Source organism: Sinocyclocheilus grahami, unplaced genomic scaffold (genome assembly GCF_001515645.1).
Source record: "Sinocyclocheilus grahami isolate Dianchi unplaced genomic scaffold, SAMN03320097.WGS_v1.1 scaffold458.1, whole genome shotgun sequence".
Taxonomy (NCBI): Eukaryota; Metazoa; Chordata; class Actinopteri; order Cypriniformes; family Cyprinidae; genus Sinocyclocheilus; species Sinocyclocheilus grahami.
Window position 1 is genome coordinate 485,544 of NW_015505637.1, and position 15,929 is coordinate 501,472.

Genomic DNA, 15,929 nt, shown 5'->3' on the forward strand with positions numbered 1-15,929 from the left:
GAACATTTACTAATGCGTTATTAAAATCAAAAGCTGTGCTTGTTAACATTAGTTAATGCGCTGTGAATTAACATGAACGACTGTATTTTCATTAACTCACATTAACAAAGATGAATAAATACTGTAATAAATCTATTGCTCATTGTTTGTTCATGTTAGTTAATACATTAACTAATGGAACCTTATTGTAAAGTGTTACCTTCATATTTTATTAATTCGCCATAATTATTCTTTTCTCTTTTAAATGTTCCTTTCTAAAAAAAAAATCTTTAATTTGTGACCCATGCTTCTGAATTTGGGGACAAAAGCATGCATGAGACGAATAATTAAGCAGGTTACTAAACACTTCCAATGTATAACTAACAAACATATTTAAAACCTGGAAGACTTTGACCATGTCTTTGCTGTTTTCAGCTTCATTAATGTTTCATGTGATGCAGGGATTCCCAAACTTGTCAAACCCCTTTGACCTAAAATATTTACCTGAAGCCCCCATGAGAATTAAAGTTAATATTTCAATAATTTAACAACACATTCACATGTTCTCTGAAGTTGGTTAATAGTCACATGGACATGCAGGCAAACAAATAAAATAGTTTTTAATTTACCCCAGTTTGGGAAACCCTGGAGTAACGCAATGCTTTTCATGATAAAGAGTTGAATATATTTTATTTTTCTTTGTTTTGTTTTTGTTTAGAAAAAACAATAATGCCATTTAAATCTATAAACAAGTTAGGTCAAAAGTAATCCAGAATACATGACCAAACATGAGTAATCTACAGTAATTACATTTTAATTTGTAAGTAATTTACCCAGTACTGCTCATAAACATCATCTTCCAACACAACATTAGAAAAATGCTAAAAAATAAATAAATTGGTTCACCTTTAATAATTACTGATGATGAAGTCACTCTTAAAACATTTACGAAAAAGTGTTTTTTATTTGTTTATTTGACAAGCAGCAGAATCATGTTTGTCACCTCATATTTGTTTTTTTATATCTTGAAAGTAAATGCAATTATCAGTATACCGGTTTTATTACAATAGTTCTTTGACTTTGATACATTAAAAAAAGAAAACACACAACAACTGCAACGGGAGAAAAGAAAGCGTGGTTGTTTTTTCGGCCGTTTCTCAAACACTTCACCTGTTTTGCTCTATGTGATGCATTTCATTCGCTCGCTTTCTCTTGCACGATTACGTCTAAAAATGTATTATCCTTTTACGTTCGAGTAGCTATAGGCATTTTCTTTTTTCAGAGACGCCCTGGGCGTGGCACTGGTGATGTAAACAGCATAAAATCAGAAGGGGGTGGGATGGGGGTGCTTTTAATGACTGTCCAGCTACTCGGAGGCCCTTTTTTAACACAGATGGAGGCGCAGAGTACCGATTCGATCCAATGGTTGAGTGCCGGAGCCAGCCAGAGCCGAAAATAAAAGACATGTCTACTGTTCACGCTTTACGGCATTTTTTGATTTTCTTTCATTAAATGAATGTTTTCATGCGACATAGCTGTATTCGTCCGCAGAGCTCTGGCTTCGCTCGATGTACTGCTTGTCGATAAGAACCTCAATGCACTTCTTGATCATGCTGATACTCGGGTTGAATCTCGCTTTGGATTGGTTGATTACCTGAAAGAATTAGCACACACAAACAAAATTAGGTTGCTTATATTCGTGAAAGCACACACTCGTATTGCTGTTACCATTGCTGCAGTATACAGTATAGCACTATATATCATTCTGCAGTATATAGTATTTCTGCAGTATATAGTATTGCACTATATATCATTCTGCAGTATAGTACATGTTAGTGTAAAAATAATGTTTTATTGTATTTTTGATCAGATAATGCAGACTTGGTGAGCAGAAGAGATTTAAAATAATAAAAATTAAAATATTAAACATATTTAAATACCCTGTTTCCATGACAATTACTATACAGTATGACAATTTCTGTATTACTACATTTACTGAAATAGACAGTCCCACTCCTGGATGCTGATTGTGGTCAATACAGTGATTAATGATTATATATATATAATGAGAGAGAGAGAGAGAGAGAGAGAGAGAGAGAGAGAGAGAGAGAGAGAGCAAAGACCCATTTATGCTGTGAAAAAAAAGTGATTAATTGCATGATTAGAAATGGTAATAATGTCACATTCTGTAAATGTTAACATATTTTTTAATTATTTAAATTGAAGTTAATATTGTTAATTTATTTTTTTATTTTTTACTATTTTCTCTTGACTTCTCCACAGACCCCCAGAACCCATCTCAGGAATTTTTTTTTTTTTTAATAAGTAGCATAGTTATATTTATACAGTTTGCAGAACATTAACGCTCTGATCATAACCTTACATTCAGATATATGTTCTGTGCTTTCAGTGTCTGATGGTAAACTTGATGATAATCTCTGGTTACATGGACGTTCTTGAGAATGGTCAAACACTGTCTTGTCACGACTGACCCAGAAACTAAGGATTTGACTTTTTCAGTAAAGCTTGAACAGATTAAAGTTGCAGACTTTGTAATCCATATTTCCACAGTAAGATCAGCCTTCCTGCGAGATATAAAAAAGCAAGGCAAACCTGCCTTGACTGCATGACTGTGTTCTTGATTTGCCATATATATATATATATATATATATTACTAGGAATAAATAATTGCTGGATGACAGGATAAATTGTTATTTAATAAACCAACAAATTGAAAGGTTGAGCGCTGCCATTGTTATGAGCTGTTTTCTGGCTGAAGATGTGTTTGAGTGTGATGCTGTTTGATCCAAAGCAATGAGAAGCACATGCACTAACACAGAAATCCAAACACTGGACCGCTGCAGGGAGAGCAGGAGCGCCAGCAGAAATTCACAGCCCATAATCAAATCTATTTCATAATTCACACCTGCGTCTGTCCTTTCATTTACGGTAAACAGATGAATACATGAGCAAATGTTTTATGTCATTACCACAGCTTTGACTAATCTCATCAATTTATTTTGATCAAATTACTTCACATTAATAATACTTTACAGTTAGTTACGGAAGCATGCTTCAGGTAACTGTGACTTTTTATCTCACAATTTGTATGTTTTTCTCACAATTCTGAGAAAAAAGTCAGAATTGCGAGATTCAATTACCTTTAAAAAATATTAAAGGAAATTGAGAGTTTTTATCTCACAATTCTGACTTTCAAAATGGCAAGAAAAGAAAAAAACAGTCTGAACTGTGAGATAAAATGTCAATTATGTGTTTTTTTCTTGTCCTGTTTTTCTTGACCATGTGCTAAATACAGAAGCTTGTACATGGAGAACAAAAGTATTTTTTTTCTTGTGTAATATTAGAGTGTAAATGATATCAACTTCATTAAGGGAGTACACATTGTTTGTCATTACAACAAATTATTATGCAATTATTTCAAACTCATGTTCATATTATGATAACATAAGAACACCATTGATGTCAAAAGCTATAGCTACTTGCCATTTATGATAAACCGTATTTTCCCCATAGACTTTAAAAATGTCATCTGCTTTCAGATGATGTATAAATCTCAATTTAAAAAAAATGTACCCTTATGACTGGTTTTCTGGTCCAGGGTCACGTAGATCACATTTTTATTTTAGTTTTAATTTATTAATTTATTTGCATTGAGACTTTAAGAAAAATAAAGTCTCATTATTGTGAAAAATATAAAACAAAATCTATAATAATAATAATAATAACAATAAAGATAAATCAATAACAACGCTAACGTTTGCAAATAAACATCATTGTAGTACTTGCTGTACACATTTTAATTTCCTGCCTGCTGACTTTGATCAAATCTGACCAGACACAATGATTTTTAGTACTGTTTCTACTGTATTGAGATTTTTTTCACACATTTTTCTTGGGAAAATGTGCTTAACTGTCATATAATGTAAAAATATAATTTTTGGGGTTAAAATATGACCCAGACATGAACCAGATTATAAAACTTCCCCAGTTTCAGGATCAGCCATGTGCACCATTCCCTCTTCATTCACTGTTCAGAAGAGACTGTGTTCAGCTCGTCTACGACTAGGGGGAAAACAGTGTGTGTGTGTGAGTGAGTGTGTGTGTGTGAGTGAGTGAGAGAGAGAGTGCGTGTGTGTGTCTGTGTGTGTGCGCGCACGTGTTTTTGTGACAAATGAGGACATAAATTTGTAATGACAAAGGTATGACAGGTATTACAAGGAGCAGGTGACTTCTCAGGACATTACCCCATGTCCCCACTTTTCAAAACGCTTATAAATCACACAGAATGGAGTGTATTGAAAATCTGAAATAGCACAAAGTCTCCTGTGAGGGGTAGGTTTAGGGGTAGGGTTGGTAGAGTGTGCGTGTGTGTGTGTGAGTATGAGTGTGTGTGAGAGTGTGTGTGTGAGTGTGCGTGAGTACGAGTGTGTGTGAGAGTGTGCGTGTGTGTGAAAGTGTGTGAGTGTGTGTGTGCATGCGTGCGTGTGTGTGTGCGTGCGTGAGAGTGTGTGCGTGTGTGTGTGTGTGTGTGTGTGTGTGAGAGAGAGTGTGCGTGTGTGTGAGAGTGTGTGAGTGTGTGTGTGCATGCGTGCGTGTGTGAGTGTGTGCGTGAGAGTGTGTGAGCGTGCGTGAGAGTGTGTGTGTGTGCGTGAGAGTGTGTGAGCGTGCGTGAGAGTGTGTGTGTGTGCGTGAGAGTGTGTGAGCGTGCGTGAGAGTGTGTGTGTGTGTGCGTGCGTGCGTGTGTGTGAGTGCGTGTGCATGCGTGCGTGTGAGAGTGTGTGCGTGAGAGTGTGTGAGCGTGCGTGAGAGTGTGTGTGTGTGCGTGTGAGTGTGCATGTGAGAGAGAGTGTGTGCGTGTGTGTGCGTGCATGCGTATGTGAGTGTGAGTGTGTGTGTGCGTGCGTGCGTGAGAGAGAGTGTGTGTGTGTGTGTGTGCGTGTGTGAGAGTGTGCGTGTGCGTGTGAGAGAGAGTGTGTGTGTGTGTGTGTGCAGTAAAAACAGTCTACATCTCAGTTTTCTTGTGTAACAGCCGTCTGGTCTTCAGACGTGTTCTGACAGCAGTCTATGTCAAAGTCTCTCATTCCTGACATATGTGCTCTTATCTGCACGGGCTAGGATTTGTTTCCTGGTGTTCTGCACATATGATTATTTGTGCACAGTGTCTGATCTCTGTGTCAGGTACCACACGCATTCCTGTACACTGCACACCCTGAGCGCTCCCTCAAATTAAGATTATAAACAGAAAGTTTGAAGTATTAGCAGACGAGAATCTGCCGTCTCACCTCCTGTATGAGGGCGTTGTGTCTCAAGACTTTCCTGGCTTTCATAATCCTCACTATAGCAGCCTGTAAATACATTTTCCTGTCTTCATCCACGGCACTCCTCGTCTGTTCCAGCTCCTGACGCACACAAAGGGCATCACAGGGTTTATATGACTAGATATATAATGGCATTTGCTCAGCGCGAGACTCTGTACCTGTGGCGTGTCCTTCTGCATCGATGTTGTGATCTTGAACTTTGTTCTTTTACTGGTGAAACTCATAATTAAGGAAAACGTGGATTCGGCTTCGATCTCCTCCTGGAGGCAAAAAGAACGTGGGAGTCTAGTTATGATAAATCGATTAAACATCAAACAAACAATTAAAAATGAATAAAAATGACTGGTTGCGTGAGCCACGAATGAACTGATCTCAAACATACTTTCTGCGAGTCGTGACTGATCATCTTGACGTCCAGCAGGGATTTAATGGTCTTCTGGAGCTCCTTCTCGTTCATCTGCGTGCTGTCCTGCAGTTCTTTGTAGCTCACAGTCTCGCTGTTGTTGAACGCCAGCAGAACGGCCATCTGATAGGTGGTCACCACCGCCACGTAGGGCTTGCACAGATAATTCATCTTTACCTCGCCTGACACAAACAAGAACCAGTGTTGATAAAAAATAACTTGAATACAATATCAAATATTAGATATGTTGTCTCCACCTTTTATCTGACCATTATAATAAAATAGGCTGTTTTTGCAACAGCACCTTAAAGTCTTTAATATGCAAATGAATTCTGCTATGATTGGCTAATCATTTAGCATGTAAAATTAGTACCAAACTCCTTTTATATAAATGTGAGCATTCATATGTTAAAGTTCTAATGCTTGTGATGTCAAAATAGTGATGATTTAAAAATTTAATAATTACTTGATTTTTGACATTAACTATTTTGGGGGGCTTTTCTCAGTTGATACTGATTTATGCAATTAATTACCGTATTGACCCGAATATAAGACGATGTTTTTTTCTTGGAAATACATCTGAAAAAACGCGGCCGTCTTATATTCAGGGTCTAGACTTTGACATGTCCATAATACACACACAACAATATGTGGCACCAAATACGCATTAAAACGAGTGTGTCATGAAATACGTAATGTAATGCGTGTTGTAAAGATCGCGAGTAAAAACTAAAGAAAAAGCAAAGCTTACAGCTGCATGAGTCGTGACGGTCACGTTAGCCTGATGGGACCAAACTCCCTTTGTGATTTTAAAACGTAAGACAGTACCCAGATTTGAAGACTACAGGAAGATTTAACTTCTACTGTTAATAAGATTTTGGTAGGCTACTATTAGATGGATAGCCTAAATGTCCTAATTTTTTTTAATGGCATATCAAAAAGTGTATCTTTTTTAAATGTGATTGTTGGTACATTTGACCAGTTTTTACCATACTTTCAAAACAAAAATTAAAATAGGAAAAATATGCAATATAAAAATAATTGAAGACAAAATGTGTTTTACTGAGAAAAAACAAGATTTGTTTTTTAAAAAGCCTTTTTCCAAAAGGTACATCTGGAAAAAGGGGGGTCGTCTTATAATCAAGGTCGTCTTATATTCGGGCCAATACGGTAATAAATACACTAACAGCATATACACTGGAGAGAGTTTGCAGAGCTTTGAAGACGCTTAAATATAAGATTAAGTTCTGATTTAACTGGTTTGTTCACCACATATTTTCCATATTTCAATTTGTTATTTCATAAACTTCATGAATGTATTATTACTCTGGACAATAGTAAATATAAATGTCGGTGTGTTCAAACATTTGGGTGATATAGTGTATGTGATGGTTAGCGTTCTGCTAAAATCGTCTCCACTTTGAAGCTTCTGTCAGTTGTCTGTGTCTGCACACTGTAAGTGTGACTGTATTTTGCTTGTCCTGCTGAGTTGACGGATTACTCAGGATATTTTGTCACAGCTCAGTGTGATAATCCGACTCTTGCTGCTGAACCGTGGCAAGGATTTGCTGTGGTTTTGTAGAAATACCAGATGCCGCTAATCAGACTTCCACAGCACCAGCCAACAAATATTATCTCACGCATATCAGATTAATTTCTACACCATCAACCTCTGCGCCAGAATCAGGAATGCAGATGGTGTAGGTGCAGTAAACGGAAATTAAATTAAGTGCAATATGCAAGTTCAAAATACTAGATCTGTCAATTCAATATGTATTTATTTTAAATAAATAAATTTTTTAATTACATAAATTAGGGATGCACAGACATGAAAATTCTGGGCCGAAACCGAAGCTGATAATGCTTTGCAATAATTATTTATTATTTTATTAAATAATATAAAGTAATTTGTAAGACTTTTTAATTTAACTCAGTCATTTTAATTACTGAATACTGAATTTAAAAAACACAAGCCAATAAAATAATCACACTTTTATTGAAAGTAACAATGAAATTGGGCAAAAACAAATAATATTATATAATTTTTATATTATATAAATTATATTATTTTTATTCAGTTCTATGCAACACTGCTGGGCGATGCAGTGCATCGAATATTTTCGACCGTTTTTCTATTTCGGTGCATCCCTAATTTAAATATTAATATAATTATTTAACTAATTGGGAGGCTTTCTCAGGTAATACTGATATATGTGATTAATTACAATTAATTAGTGTTTTTAATCAGCATATCCTGTAATCAGGGGTTAAAGCAAAAAAAATCCTGGGCGGGGCAGCACATGCAAAGCATGCAATGACTGGCAACTTTAACATCTGAAAGGATACTATGGCAAAGTTATCGCTTTCCTTATTCAAACTGATTTATTTTTTTCATGAATATATGGTTGGCCTGAAGAATGAAAGCTGTATCATACACTTAGAAAATGATGAGCTATATCACCGCTTATCGACTCTAGGGGTGTGACAACACACTTAGCTCACGAGATGAGACGAAATACAGATACTAGCTTCACTAGAACGTGACAATATTTTAATGCTATTTGTAAGAAATTTTCAATGACAAAATATTTGTCTTTTAATTACAAAAAGCAGAACAATGCAGTTATATTTAGAAATATTTTAACTAATCTAGGGCTGTAACTAATGATTATTTTGGTAATCAAGTAATCTACTGATTATTTTGACAACTGAGTAATCTGATATTTTTTAGTAACAAACAGACCTAAGTGAAAACCAGGCCTGAGTATGACTATTTATATATAAACTAACGATGAGGCAATAATAATTGGCTCAAATAAAATACCAAAACCAAGAAATTACACGATTGTATTGAACAACACTGTTAAAATACATAATGTAATATGCCTATACATCATATGAACATAACCAACTTAAGTACATCATGTATTAAAAAACAAATACCTGCAGAGGGCGCCGACGGCCTGGTGACGTTTCACTTTACAGCATGATTAAAGGATGTTTAAATCCATTTAATTTTAAAATTTGGCCACATGCAGAAACTTTTATTTTGTAATCGCGATGTACAATACATGGCATATTTAGACATAGGTTGATGTATTCTCCTGTGTTGGCAAAGGTTTATAAATGACTTACGTTACAAATCTAGTGAGATAATGCACACTGTTTTTCCAGATGAACGTTAAGCAATTCAAATTCTCGGCATATGCAGAGGAAGAGTTTAGGCCCTTTCACACATACAGTACTGGTAAATTACCGGTAAGTTACCATTAATAGATCATGTGTGAACAGGACCTTTTCAAAAATCCCGGTAAATTTGTTCTGGCAATCATATCGTTTTATGGAGATGGCGTGATTACTCTGAGCTGTTTACAAAGCTCCGCTGGTTTTTAATTAGTTATTCTATGTAAATATGCACTAGATGGACATCTTTGACATGCTTTTTGTCGCGCTTCTCCATTCATCAGGACTGCGACTCTGCAGTTGGACACTATTATGCCCGTCTCGTGTTTATAAGAGCAAAACATTCTGATCGTAGTAATGTTAGTTTGGTTGAGAGTGAAAGCCGTGCTCATCTCATACCATTGGTGGGCGAACTCATGGACTCGAAAGTGATATCAATCAACAAGATTTTGTTTTTAATGTAGGACTATTTTTTCCCGCAGCCAAACGCTGCACGCCGGAGAACTTTAAGCCCAGTGTAATTAATTTGATTAAAAAAATCTTAACATCCCTAATATTTACATATATCAGCTTGCCAGCATTGTGGGAATTTGTGCATCAAATAATACAATATTAGTATTTTCAATCAATGCTGATTAATGCTGATAGGCAGTTTGAGAATCAGAAAAGGTGGTGATCAGAAGTTATTAAAAAATGCAAAAGTTTGGGGTCAGTAATATAATTTTTTTAAGAAGTTAATACTTTTATTGAGCTATGCCATCACAGGAATATATTTTAAAATATATTAAAATAGAAAGCAGTTACTTTAAATTGTAATAATATTTTAATTGTAATATATATATATATATATATATATATATATATATGTGTGTCAAAATAAATGCAGAAAAAATGCAACAACAAAAAAAAAACTTACCAACGCCAAACTTTTCAAATGTAGTGCATGTCTCTATATGACCGACTTTACCTGTGCAGAGATAATGTAGCCAGGTCAGCTTCCTTCCGCTGAAGTGCTGGTTATAAAACAACTCAAACTGCAGAAAGAAGACATCGGTTAAATCAGGGTCACCTACTTTCATAATGATTTTACATGTTCAGCTCTCAGTACATGAAGGAAGCTTTGCTCTTGCCCCTAATCATGACGGATCGTGTTTTGGAGCTTGTTGACAGGGCAGCTTACCATTTGTACACTTTTCTCCAGCTCCTGCGGGATGGCAAACGTGGAAGAGGGGACATGTGTGAGGGGCCACGCGCCTGCCTGAAACACATACGAGCGCATGTCAGCTCACACAACCAGCGCATGATCAACACATGCAAAATAGACATATTTTACATTACTATAACTTCCCCACTTATGGTACAGTCATAATGTATTGTAAAAGGCTCATTTTTCACCTTTTTATTGAGCCTTTTATATGTCAATGACCTCTGTTGTGTTTGGCTTACTATTTTGCGTTTGAAATAAATAGCAAAATCCCTCAATATATAAATGTAGACAGTCATTTAACATTCTCATAATTGAAATGACAAAATAGTGGTGATCTCAGAATTTATTTAGAAATGTATTTAATTTGTTTTATAATTTAATAATGACTTATTTAATTATTTAAATAATTACTATATTACTATTGATATAATTGTAATTAATTGCACGCACACACACACATATATATATATATATATAACATTGAAATTATATAATTATTGATATGAAATAATTATTGAATATTTAAATATAATTTATATACAATTTATTATATTTTTTATCAGCATATTGATAAATTGATTTGATTACATGATTTTAAAAAAATCAATTAACAGCCCTAATATTTTACATTATCCAGGATTATTATACAGGAACTATTCGAGCCGTTCATGCCAGACTGAGGAGAGAGAGAGGTGTTGTAATAATGTAAAATATGTGAAAAATAATGTGTTTTTCGAACAACCTAGTATGAGAGCCTGTTCTAGTACACCCCCAAAACAAAATCAAGACTTTGTAAAAGAGCATAATAGGACCCCTTTAAGCTTTACTAGACGTTATGTGGCAAAGTAATTGTTACTTATTCAAACAATGAATGCTTGTCCTTCTCTCTTACCTGTAATACATAAATCTGGAAGCTGATGCCCAGGTCCACGACAGTCTCCTGGGTTTTGATAAAGTTGTTGAATTTGTTGTTGAGGTCGGTGCTGACGCTCATATCAGTGTACATTCTGTGCAGTTTGCTCGTGAATTCATAGCCACACGCTTGCTGCGAGGCAAAGGACAGGGGAGGGAACCGAGAGCGAGAAAAACAATGAAAGGTCTGCTCGCTTTAATCACACCAAACCCTTCATCAGTCCCATCCGCAGTTTTACATAATGACAAAGCTGTGGCGCCCACAGCGAGCGAACACTTGATTATGGAGGACGAGTCACATCTGTGAACATTTTTACACACTTTTCAAGAAAGACGGCTGTGCGAGAGACTTGCTGTACCTTCAGTTTGTTGATCATGGCTTCCTCCGAGTCCATGGATAACGAAAGTCCATGTATTAACCTCTTTGCAAGCATTCTGGCGTAAAACTAAGAATAAACGATGGTTAAAAGAAGAGAACAACAAGAGATCAGTAAGTGTCACCCACAAAATACTGAAAACACCACAAAATGTAAAAAGATCTCAAAGGAAAGAAGCTGAGTAATATTTGACGACAAACTTTGATGTTGGCTTGACAAAGCCAAACCTGAAAGTATTAAATAGTTTTAAAAGCTTTAAGGTCAGCTAGACAGAAGGAAAACATACAAAATCCCATTCAGACCATATTAGACCACTTCAGACCCCAAAAACCAGTTCAGTCACCAATAAACCTTTTCACGATTTAACATTTTAACATGTTTTAGCACATTTCTAGCACAATGCCAACATATTCCTAACATGTTTCTAGCATGTTTTAGCATGCTAATGCTAATGTTCTAGCATTTTGTTAACATATTTGTTTAACATGTTGTTAACATGCTGCTAGAATGTTTTAGCACGTTTTAATATGTTGTTAGAATGTTTATACCATGTTTTAACAGACATGTGCTAATGTTTTAACATTAGTAACATGTTTTTTACATGTTTCTTATATCTTCCAAAATCTTCCAACATGCTGCTAACACGTTTTAGCACTGCTAGAATGTTTTAATACAATGCTAACATGTTTTAACACATGCTAACATTTTAACGCTTTGTAAAAAAATTTACATGTTGTTAACATACTGTAGCATATTCTACACATTATTATTCTGTTCTATTGTATACACATTTGTACGGCTAACATGTTGTAACACATTGCTGTTAACATGTTTTAACATGTTCCTAACTTGTTTCAACATGTTGCTAGCCTATTTTAACACTGCTTGCTTGATATAATGGGACAGGACATATCAAAATGTTGGGCCAATAGCTTTTAGCTTGCATCCCAGAAGCCCCTCTAAAGTCAGCCTGCAGACCAGACTGGAAGAGCCAAAACCAGCCCACCAGTTCAGACTGGTTTCAGCTGTTTGTTTGTTTATCAAGAGTTATTTCCTGTTCTCCTTCTACTATACCTGTAGATAAATCAAGACATTGCCTCACCTTCTGAAACACATCTTTGTCGTCAATGTATTTGAAGACCGTGATGAAGCTGGTCAGTTTGTCCTCCACTTCATTCTCCGTCATTCCTTTCGCAGATTTCTTCAACAGATTGTCACAGTACTTAGCCAGGTGATGCAGTTGGTAAGGTGGGGATATGCGGGTGCTAAGTATGGATTAAACTGTTTTATATTATATTACATATAAATAATCTCCATAGTCACATTTGTATTGTTTCAAAATATTGATGCATTTACTATCATGTTATTTATTATATTACATTATATTACATATTAATGATTTCCTTTTGCATTTGTTTCAAATGATGTTTTTACTATCATTATATATTATATTATATTATACAAATTCCATAATGGCATTTGTATTATTTCAAAGTACTGATGTATTTCCTATCGTTCTGAAATATGGAAAAGAGTAATAATGTGTAAGTGTCTACATTTTTGCATGGTACTGTATATACACTTGTACACCCTTTATAAACTGTGTTGAAATGTAAGAGTACCTTATCAAGCGCACTCATGAAGTGTTGGTCCCCATTCAACACTGTGTTAATCAGCTGGACAAATTTACTATGAACCTCCAACACCGACTCCACAAACTGGGTTGGCATCTGCAGGACAAAGATCAGAGGAAAACATGCAATTAATGCTATGTACAAATAAGCTGCTGTTTTTTATAGCTATACATTGCTTTTGGACACTTACGTTTTCCTGAGAGAGGTTACTGGTGGCTCTGAGACCCTCATCGTGGATGTGGACCTGGATTTCTTGGATCATGTGAGGTAAGCCGCTGGACACGGCTCGCAGTAGCGTGTACATATTCGCCATATCTGAAACCAAACACACCATCAGGACGTCCTACAGTTATAACATGCCAACTGAGACACATACGTACAAACATAAATCCATAAGCCGAAAGTGAAAGCTCAAACTGGTTATAAGTGTAACTAAAGTGCTGACCGTCTCTCTTTTCCTGTCTGATGATATTTTGACACTCGCCGTGCAGGAACTGCAGGTGATCGGCCACCATCCTCTGCTGACATTCATGGATGACTTTGGCGTAAGAGCTGGGGTGCAGATACTTCCGACATCTCACCTCCTCGTCTTTCAACCGGCCTAAAACCTGCCGAAACAGAGAGCATCAGCCACTGGCCAGCGGAGTCCATTTAGCCTCATTAACTCTTTCCCCGCCATTGACGAGTTATCTCGTCTTTTAGACGAAAACGCTTCCCCGCCAAAGACGAGTTTTTAACGTTTTTTCGTGTTTTCACTGTTATACACTCGGGGGCGCTATTACACATCTTCTGAACCAGGACAAAACCTCCCGAACAAAAAACACACGAGAACAGGACGGAGAAACGAGCGATATCTCATGTAAACAGATGCATATGAAAAATAATGCGATCATCAGCAATAGACAGCATATAAATGAAAACAGCATAATGTTACGGAGTAAAATGTTGATCTAGGATGTGGTATATGTCTGTGCAAGCTTTGGAGGTGTTGATGGAAGCGATTTACTGGATTTATGCTTTGATAATCATACTGAATATTATCCAGATGTCGTTTTTGATAAAAAAAATTTGCTCAAAATTATGCATTTTTTATGAAACCTACCTATATTCAAGTGTTGATAAAAAAAAGAATGCTTTAAGCTAGAATAAAACTGATTTGTTTTTTTTTTAAAGTAGAGGCTCTGGTCTTTATTTTGGTGTATTGCATATTCAAATATCCAAACTATACTGGAGGCCATCAAATTTGAACGAAAATCATCAAAATCGCTGGCGGCGGCTGGCAACTTTGTTCAAAAATGCTGGCGGGGAAAGAGTTAAAGATCACAATAAAGATAGATATCAACCAGCAATGTGTGAAATGGACTGAATGACCAAATTAAGTCAGAAACCATGTTAAAGTAACTGTTCTAAATGTAAAAGACAGAGATGGAGAGGCTAAGCTGTGGTTACAGCATCTCACCTTCTCCATATACTGGGAGCAGGTGGACTCCTGCAGCAGATTGGAGGCTTCCTGTTTGTAATACTCGCCGGTTTTTGTCAGGAATGGCCCCTCAAAGACTTCCTGATAAAACTGGGGTAAAGGGGAAATAAAGGGTGTGGCCTCCAAATGAGATGCATGATTGCTGATACACAAACTCTGAGCATGCAAAGAAGTACACAAATGTTTGTGGTCGTTAAGTTTTTGAAAAAGTCTCTAGATTGCATTTATTTGATCAAAAATGCAGTGAATATTATTACAATTTGAAAGGTTCTCTACCTGAGTATATTTTAATATGTAATTTATTTCTATAAATTAGTCAAAGCTGTATTTTCAGCATCATTCCTCCAGTCTTCAGTGTCACATGATCTTCAGAAATCAGTATAATATGCTGATCTGCTGCTCGAGAAACATTTCGGATTATTATCAATGTTGAAAACAGTCGTGCTGCTTCATATTTTTTGTGGAAACCATGATACATTTTTTGTAACATTATAAACCCATTTACTGTGATTGATGTAATGCATCCATGCTGAATTAAAAGTGTTTTGCCTTTCAAAGAAAATAAAAATCTCGCTGACCCCAAACTTTTGAATAGTAGTGCACAAAAAGCCAAGACATTTCAATTTTTCTACAAATGATTGAAGATTCATGTTTGCACAACGAAAAGTGACACATAAAAAAGCATCTAGAAAGAGGCACTCACCTTTAGAGGAAACTTTTTCTTGTACTGTTCAACATGAACAAAGGAGTTGATAACCCCGTGGATTACTTTCTGATTTGGGTCCTCCCCACATCGGTCGCTAAGGAAACAACATCCAAACTGAATACATCTGCAAATGTATCCTCAAACAACGTATACTGGAACATAATCAATAAAACTGAACTTGGGTTCAGGTCATGCTATCATAGCAAGTATTTGTGGCACCAAAGACTCGTGCCGCAGGTAATTAATTCAGGGCTCGACAATAAGGACTGCCAGTGTGAGAGAGCCTCACGACAGCTGACGGATTTGTCGATCGGGCCACTGCTGTGTCGTCATGAAAGTTTATCATTTGCACGTGTTTTTAAGCCTTGCAAATTAAAAAATTCCAGCTACATTCAAGCAAGACAGCTCTATTCAGTACTCACACACACAGAGCTTGAACAGACAAATACATTCAGGAAACCCACAGCACTTGTGTTTAAGGTGTGTGTGTGTGATTTAGAAGAGTTAGAAGACACACACACATCTGGCTTCTGCACCAAACAACCATAAACCCAGGACCAACCCTCACTAACTTTATTAGAGCACAAAGACAGATCCTTAAAATCAGCTCCATAACCTCAGTGTCAACATCCAGCACAGCTGCCAAAGCACATCTAAGTATAAATGTCACCTGGTGTACACAGAAATATCTCTATATGTAAGTTAGCCA

At 36.2% G+C, this 15,929-nt stretch overlaps 1 protein-coding gene across 1 annotated transcript; it reads right to left on the reverse strand.

Annotated features, from left to right (window-relative positions):
* Positions 1–959: 959 nt before the first annotated feature.
* On the reverse strand, positions 960–15,553 carry LOC107552779 (cullin-2). The gene is made up of 15 exons (XM_016234771.1): positions 15,510–15,553; positions 15,218–15,314; positions 14,494–14,604; positions 13,480–13,642; positions 13,225–13,349; positions 12,991–13,130; positions 12,503–12,665; positions 11,383–11,469; positions 11,004–11,156; positions 10,085–10,162; positions 9,872–9,938; positions 5,701–5,903; positions 5,477–5,578; positions 5,283–5,399; positions 960–1,633 (listed from the first exon to the last, which is right to left on the reverse strand). The coding sequence occupies exons 1-15, from the start codon at positions 15,551–15,553 to the stop codon at positions 1,502–1,504; spliced, it is 1,782 nt and encodes a 593-aa protein (XP_016090257.1). The 3' UTR covers positions 960–1,501.
* Positions 15,554–15,929: the final 376 nt, after the last annotated feature.